The sequence below is a fragment of the Hyposmocoma kahamanoa genome, unplaced genomic scaffold, assembly GCF_003589595.1.
Source record: "Hyposmocoma kahamanoa isolate Upper Pololo Valley unplaced genomic scaffold, ASM358959v1 78, whole genome shotgun sequence".
In the NCBI taxonomy this organism is placed as follows: Eukaryota; Metazoa; Arthropoda; class Insecta; order Lepidoptera; family Cosmopterigidae; genus Hyposmocoma; species Hyposmocoma kahamanoa.
Window position 1 is genome coordinate 17812059 of NW_020653945.1, and position 7760 is coordinate 17819818.

A 7760-nucleotide genomic window follows, 5' to 3' on the forward strand; every position below is an offset into this window, starting at 1 on the left:
ACTATCTCAAACAAACATCTTTACAATAAAATGGTTGTTGAAAAAAATAAGCAGTTTTAGTTTTACAGATCAATGATCGGCGGCCATTTTTTAGAGTTGGCTCTCGTGAAGTATAATATCAATATACGCACCTTACGTTTCAGTAATGACCTCGGCCAATAAGACAATTGGTAGTGAGTTTTACGTAACATTAAAATTAATGAGGCCAGACGATCGTTCCGTCATAATGCCGCTGACACGACCTGCTGTCGACCGGAGGATCACCAGCGTCGCACACGCAACTTAACACGTATATGTTGCATTTGTTCACTGCACTCACTACTATTAAACACTATTCTTGCCTATAGCACTAAATCTTTCATGTCACCTCTTTTATGCTGAGTCAGCAGGATATAACTTTAAACCGCCTGAACATCGTATCGAAATGTTAGGACGCAATTTCCATGGCACAACAAACTGCAAATGCGTCGAGAAGTGCATCAGAGAGTGCAATTCGTGTTGTCTGAAAGTCACCAATAAGCCCAATGAAGCAGTGATCCCGCTGGCGAGCGCCAGCACCAACCTAAATAGACTCTGATCATCTAAATTGACTTCAATTAAATAACAACCGAAATTGTTGAAATGCGCCATTACTCCCTCGGCGCTAATCTAAGTGCCAATAGTGGAGGGCGAATGTTTTAATAATAATTCCAACAATAACTGTTAATTGATAATTAAGCGATCATTGCGGTGATCGGCGGCATCAGTGCGCGCGCGGCTGTGCAGGCGTGAGCTGCCATGCTGCACGCGAGCCGCAGCCTCAGTTGCAGTGAGATCCGCAACTTCAGCTGCAGGGTTTTCCTTCTTACGCTTGTAGAAGTGCATTACACCTACATATGTTCCATATTTAACGACTTTTGATTGGATTAATTGCAATCACGTAAACAATTTGGATATCTCGGTCATTTGAAATTTCTCAGTGAATCATGTTTTACCTAAATAGTAAAAATATTATTTTTAAATATCATCATAATCTTCTCATACCGTGATTCTAATCCAGAAATTCTCACGACTATAAATCACGGATCGGACATATGAGTGGTGTTGATACGGATTTACAATGAAACGCTATGAACTTTCGAAATAATGATGTGGGCGTTCGCGCCCTATAATATAATACCATACAGACAAACAAATATCGGGTGGATTTGTGGGAATCCCGCATGGTTGCACGGCGGCGATGACGGCCGCGGCGACCCCAGCGCTGCGGGTACCAGGCGTGGGGCTCAAAGGGCCGCCGCTACAGCGTAGCGCACTGACGAGAGCGCCACTCCCCTGTGACCCTCTCGCACTGCCATTGGCTCCCCGTCAACTCAGTGCCACGATCGTAAGCGCCCGGTGTGCTCATTCTAACATCCCGACTCGGCCGCTGCGATACGAATGAAAATAGCGTATTCACGTCCGCGTTTGACGTTTCTCGCCGCCCGCCCATTGGCTCGAATCCTGTGTACGGAGCAGTATAATGGTAATATAAATTGACCAACCGTAGAGCAAATTTGGTTAGTTCGTTAAAGTTGATTAAAGCCATTTAACCGGGACGGACACGACGATACGAACGGCGCGAGCGTTCGTCGATCCCGAGGGCTCGACTAAATGAAGTCAAATAGTTTAATATAGCAGATAAATTGTGAGCTGGGCCGAGCGGCCCGAGGTGTGCGGCCAGCCAGCGGCAGCGACGGAGCCGAGCGAGGTGCGCGCGGAGGTAGCGGGCCCGCACGCGCCCGCCGCCGACCACTACATGTACGTGTGCGGCGAGGCCGGCGGCGCGGGGCCGCGCTACGAGTGCGCCTTCGACGGTGGGCCCATGGAGCAGCCGCCTTTCGAGGAGCACATGTTCGGCGAATTCGGCAAGGAGCGGCACGTACAGGTGGTGGTAGGCGCTGGCGGTGAGTTGCAGTACCGGGACGATCTGCCGGTATTTGCGACCACGGCAGCAAATGCACCATCTGCTGATGTCAAGCGAAAGGACGAGCCGCTTTTACTACCGCCTGATGGTGCGCCGCCACCGCCACCTGCGCACTCCTCCACGCCTGTCACATCCAGCAAGAAGAGTGACAAGAAGAAAAACGACAACAACGGTATCAAGAAAAAGAAAACCAGGTAAGCCCAAATCATGTCTTTGCACATTAAATAATTTTTTACAATCTATATGAAACCTATAAGAAAATTATGTATAATAACTCAAAATGATCACGGAAATATAGATGAACCAATACTGCGCAAAAGTTTCATAATAAAACTGTGCTACGAAGACGCTTAACTTCGTAGCTTCTACCAAATTTATGTAGCAGTCCACGCGTAGGCTTCTTTACTGAGTTACTAACAATATAGAAAAAAATTCTTTTCGAAAAAGAAAAATGCACCACTTGCTCTGCTGCTGATGCTTATATTTATAAAAAAATGGTGTTCATAATATATTAAGTTGGTATAGTATTCGTAAAAAGCAAGGGCATTGTTTGCGTACAAGGAGAAACTTTAATTAATGAAAAAAATAAAACAAATGTGAATCGGCTCTTTTCATTCTTTTGGGGTATTGCGGCGCGGCGATACAGGTGACGCGAAGTTCCCCTGTGCACGCGCCGCTCACCCTCCTCTACAGGAATGCACTCTCGCGCACCCCACTTTAATATTTGCATTACTAATTCGATGATTCTCAAAACGCTATAACAACATATGGTTGTATAAGGGTTTTTAAATGAACAACTATTTTGTAGATAAATATTGCAATTGAATATCATGAATATTTATGGTTAATTTGGTTTTTATTACTCACTTAAGTTGTACAGATGCTAAGTTGAATCGTATCGACTCAATTTGTCAATAGTAGGTATATTTAGTCAATATTTGAGTTAGTCTAGAAAAATTGAACGGAAATAAATAATGGTGTGAAGGTTAGTAAAAATATTCCTAACTTTCTCATGACACCCATATTTGAAGGACGAAAGTCCAGAAATTTTTATATACAGGGTGTCCTAAAACTCAACTATAGGCGGGGATCAGGGTTTTGGGATTGTAATATTTATAATATTTTTGGTGAAATGAGCATTCTATTGAAAAAAAATTAATAATTATTTCCTGTATAACATTTTTAAATACACTACGATCACACATTTGCAAATGTTACTGTTCTAATTTTTGTAATGATTATCCAAACATCTCAGCTAATGAATAATCCTAAAGAAAGCCCAAACTGATATTACAATTTAGAGACAACCTGTGTGTATGTTGAAACAAATACCGCCATTAAACGAATAAGTCAACTTTGGAAAATGAATTTTCACGTTTCTGATGATAAGTATTGTTAAAAAAAAAAGAGATTTTGTTTAGTGACGTGCCATATTTCCAAGATTGAGTCTCTAATGAACTTTATGCGTTACGTGTTATTAAAGGTAACAAAGAAAGGTACTCTTCATGTAAAAGAGGTACTCGTTCTGATTCTGCTTATGTTAAAACATAAAGGTCTAGTACCACACGTCATAAGATAAAACAATTGATTCTGGCGCCTCCACTTCCCTCAGCTGAAAAGGCGGGTCGTATTATGTATCCATATCGTGCAGGATATTAATTACCCGTATGCCCGCGGGGAGTCAATTGCCTTATCGGGAGATCTCGGCACCGGCTACATTATGTCTTAGACTTTATCTCGAAAAGGGGGACATTTTGTGAGAATTTTAAAAGTTACTGTTTAATGTTTGCGCTTTATTGAAATTGCACGTACAATTTCATTCGACCATTATTTTATGAACATTTCTTAAGATTCGTTTAAGAGAATTCTGGAAATAAGTATGTCGATTACGTAGTTAGTTTTCTTGGCAAGATGCGCTAATGCAACATTTACAGCTGCAGTTACTTATAAAGAAATAATAAGGTCTAACCAAATGGTCGAGCATAGAGCTTGTGGTCCCTTGGTAAAATACTTTCATGCCTATTCAAACATTATCATTGGCCTATTCGCTTTCAGATCTCTTAATTTATAAATCAACATTTATAATTTAAGGCTTTACTCGAATTATGTCATAATCCATGACACAAACATACGAAATCTTTTGTTTGAAAATAGGATCGTGAAAAATAGAAGCAGTTTGTATAACGTCACTAAAATACACTGTGAAATTTAATGGCCCGTACTAAACGAGCATCGTTGCAACACCATCTCGTGACAACCCTAATTTTAGTCGGCAATTATTTCAATTGCGATCGTTTTATCTTGATTTCAAAACACTTATTACATATTTGCATGTTTATTAAGCACACTTTTATCTAGAGAAGCAATTAGCTAATTCAAAAGAGTAGACAAATGCGAAATTAAGTGCTGTATTAAGTGAGTTAGATTATATTTTAAAATTTTAAGTATAAACAGTTCGACTCTGCAGGAACAGCTTCAAAATAATTTAATTCTTCTTTAATTTAGTAGCAGTAGAGCTCCTTGAGAAAGAGTTTGTCCAGGGGAGTACTGCCATTTTGCCTATTTCTGCCTCGTAGCAGTAACGCGAGCGTGCTGGTGAAATTACAGGCGCATGGGACTTATCAACTTACGTCTCAGGAGGACTGGCGTAGTGGCAGTCCCTCAGAACTATGTGTTTTAAAGCCCTGAGTGGTACTGCAACTGTTATGGACAGGCGTATCGCTTACCACCGGGAGCATGACTTGTTCGTCTCATCACTTAATTGGTATCATCATAAAAAAATGTTATATTACTTTCAGTCCGGTTTGCTCCATTTTAGGTCGAGGTTTTGTTGATCAGACGCTAAGGCGTTAAATGGACGATAATCTTTGTTTGTATTTGAAATAACTTAGGTGGTGTTTGGTGTATAACTACATAAGAAAAAGAAAAGGAATATCGCCATCACTGATAATATAATTCACGTAGCTTTTAGCCTGAACGGACGTAGGTACCTTATGTTGTGATGAAAAAAAAGTTATTCACATAGTTCAGGATTTAATTTTCCACATTGCGTCATTAAATAAATTTTCGTTTTGAAATTATGTTAGTGGTTTAAGTATGAAAATGAAAATAGGAGGTTAAAAAAGTTAAAACTTCTTAAAAATAATGAAAAAATGTTCCTTCTAAATAACTAAAGTAACTGCTAAAACAATAAAATGCTAATAGCAAACAATGAATAGGTGGTAAAACAATTAATAAAATAGCGCCACTGGCCGGAGTCAATTGGCAGCCAATTAGAGTCGCGCGTCGGGGGTGAATTTCGTTTCACGCTCAATCAATTTCTGCGCACCACGCGCGCCCGCAGCCATATTGCACGCGTCAGATGGTAGATGCGCTGGCGCATAGTGATAGCAACAATTTATTTGTGAATATGTAATTGAGTATGTTGAATGAATGCTCGTGTTTTTAGTCAAAAATATTGAAGTCAATAAGTGAAACGGAAAAACAAGAACAATTTCCTTGTCTATTTATTACTAACAGTTAGTAGAAGCAAATGTAGAGTGATGCCATGTTTAGAAATAGAATTAGAAAGTGTATATGTTATAAATCCGTCTTCGTGTATAACGTCTATGTAATTTTTTTTCTTGTTTGTAATAGTTTTTATTTGCTTTCAGGACCACATTCACAGCTTATCAGTTGGAGGAATTGGAGAGAGCGTTCGAGAGGGCACCGTACCCTGACGTTTTCGCCCGAGAAGAGCTGGCTCTCAAACTCAACTTGTCCGAATCACGAGTACAGGTAAAAAATTTGGATTGCATAATGTGTAGATATTATGATAATCCATGAAATAATCTTTAGAAATTACTACAAATTATTAAACAAATAGCTTAATTAAAACTATGCGTCATGGCAATTCTTTAGGTAGTTGTTTTGTTTCGTACCAAATATATCAAACCCCATCCGTTACTTCTAGGTATGGTTCCAAAATAGAAGAGCAAAATGGCGCAAACGTGAACCTCCACGGAAAACAGGATATATTGGTTCCAGCTCGCCCAGTTCAACGACTCTTGGAGGTGGATTCACCGGAATAGGAGGTAACTTGCCAGGTTTCCCACAGAACGGCGGTATACCGGCACCTGCAGATTCGTGGTCCTACCAACATTCCTATGAACTTTCCTCACATCACTTACTGTCTTCCAGTAGCAGTAGTTATCCTGCTTTTAACGCTCAACCAGCATATTCTTACACAACCGTATTAAATGGCCATGATGGGCAAATGTTTGCGCCAAGACATTCGTACGAATATGGAGAAGGAAGCCCGCCACCCTTGGGGGTGAGAGATTATCCCATGATGGCTGCGCATTCGCCGCAAATGGATGGCCACGGACATGATGATAAGTTGGAATATAGGGCACATGAGCATGAAGATAAATATCCTCCGTGCGCGCTGCAAGAAGAACCCCCTCGGTACACAGGGCCTACAGAAGAGTACGACAAACATTACGAAATGGAGCGTCACGGGGATCTCGCCCAGCCAGTTGCCGTCAAAATGGAACCAAGTCCAGGTCAACCATATACCACGCTGCCCCCTTTTTTGAACTGAAATACTCCTTTTCAAAACTATCCTAACTATGAATAATTTCGAAAAGGAGTATTATTCTGTGTTTCCTCCTTAAACATTTAATTTTTCTATAAATACTTTTGGATTATGAAGGCGATGAAGACGTGGTCATGTTTAGTGAACATTGCAATAAAATGTAAATAATAAGATGATAGAACGAACTTATTAGCTACGTATTTATATAAAATTTGATCTGTAATGCATTTTATTAACATTACGAAGTACGTATACTTACATTATGTAATTAATTTGGATAAGATCTTCACTTCCAGTGCATTCCTTGTGCCTTATTACGGAGCCTATTGTAGGTGGACCTATTTTATAAATAATATAGCATATTTAAAGTATGATTAGTAAATAATATAGCAATTACGGTTTACAGTAAATATTTTTTCATCAACACATAAACGACGGAGAAGAAGATCACAGTGCGACCAAAATTTTAAAGGAAAATATAAACATATAATTTATTATTACAAGAAAAATGACTTCGATCCGGCGGGAGTCGAACCAAAAAAAAACGGCAAAGTCAATTAAAACAAAAAACAAAGATGCAGAAAGACAGAAACAAGCGTATAGAGAAATACGTAACGTCTGCTAGTTCGTACCGTAGCCGTAGATAGCTCTGTTGGGAGAGCGGTAGCCTTGGTTTGTTGGTTCGAGTCCAGTTATTTGTATCAATAATAACTCCAAACATAATTGGTAATTCTTTCATATTTTCAGATGAAATAAAGACGTATAAAGAAATGAAATATTTTGAATACACACTTAATGAGGTATAAATTTTGTTTAAATCCTTCACACAATTTTAACTCAAATATTGGAAACATGTTACGATTATTCGCATGTAAATTAAAGTTCTCATTCGTACTTCTTTAAATATTATAAATATTATAAATATTCAAAGACCAAATAATTTTACGTTAAGTAAATATAAAAGAGAAGGTAAATACATAACATAGTTTTATACAATTTAGTTTAGCAGTAATATTAACAAAACGTCGTGAATGCTTGTGCCAAACAACGAATTACTGTTACTGGGATATCAAAATATATGATATTTTTTATATATAAAGTAAATTATAAGCATGTTGTACCAAGGAACATAGTTATATAAATATTAGAGCAACGTACGACAATCTTTTATATAATGTAAGCTGTAACTATGGAAAACGTAACAAGTTAATGTTGCCGGTGTCTGTATAGTATAAAAAT

General features: G+C 38.8%; 1 protein-coding gene across 1 annotated transcript; it reads left to right on the forward strand.

Annotated features, from left to right (window-relative positions):
• The first annotated feature begins 1255 nt into the window (after positions 1-1255).
• Positions 1256-7386, forward strand: LOC113232988 (homeobox protein aristaless-like 3). Its single transcript, XM_026467914.1, has 3 exons — positions 1256-2139; positions 5599-5722; positions 5898-7386. The coding sequence occupies exons 1-3, from the start codon at positions 1778-1780 to the stop codon at positions 6525-6527; spliced, it is 1116 nt and encodes a 371-aa protein (XP_026323699.1). The 5' UTR covers positions 1256-1777; the 3' UTR covers positions 6528-7386.
• The last annotated feature ends 374 nt before the right edge of the window (positions 7387-7760 follow it).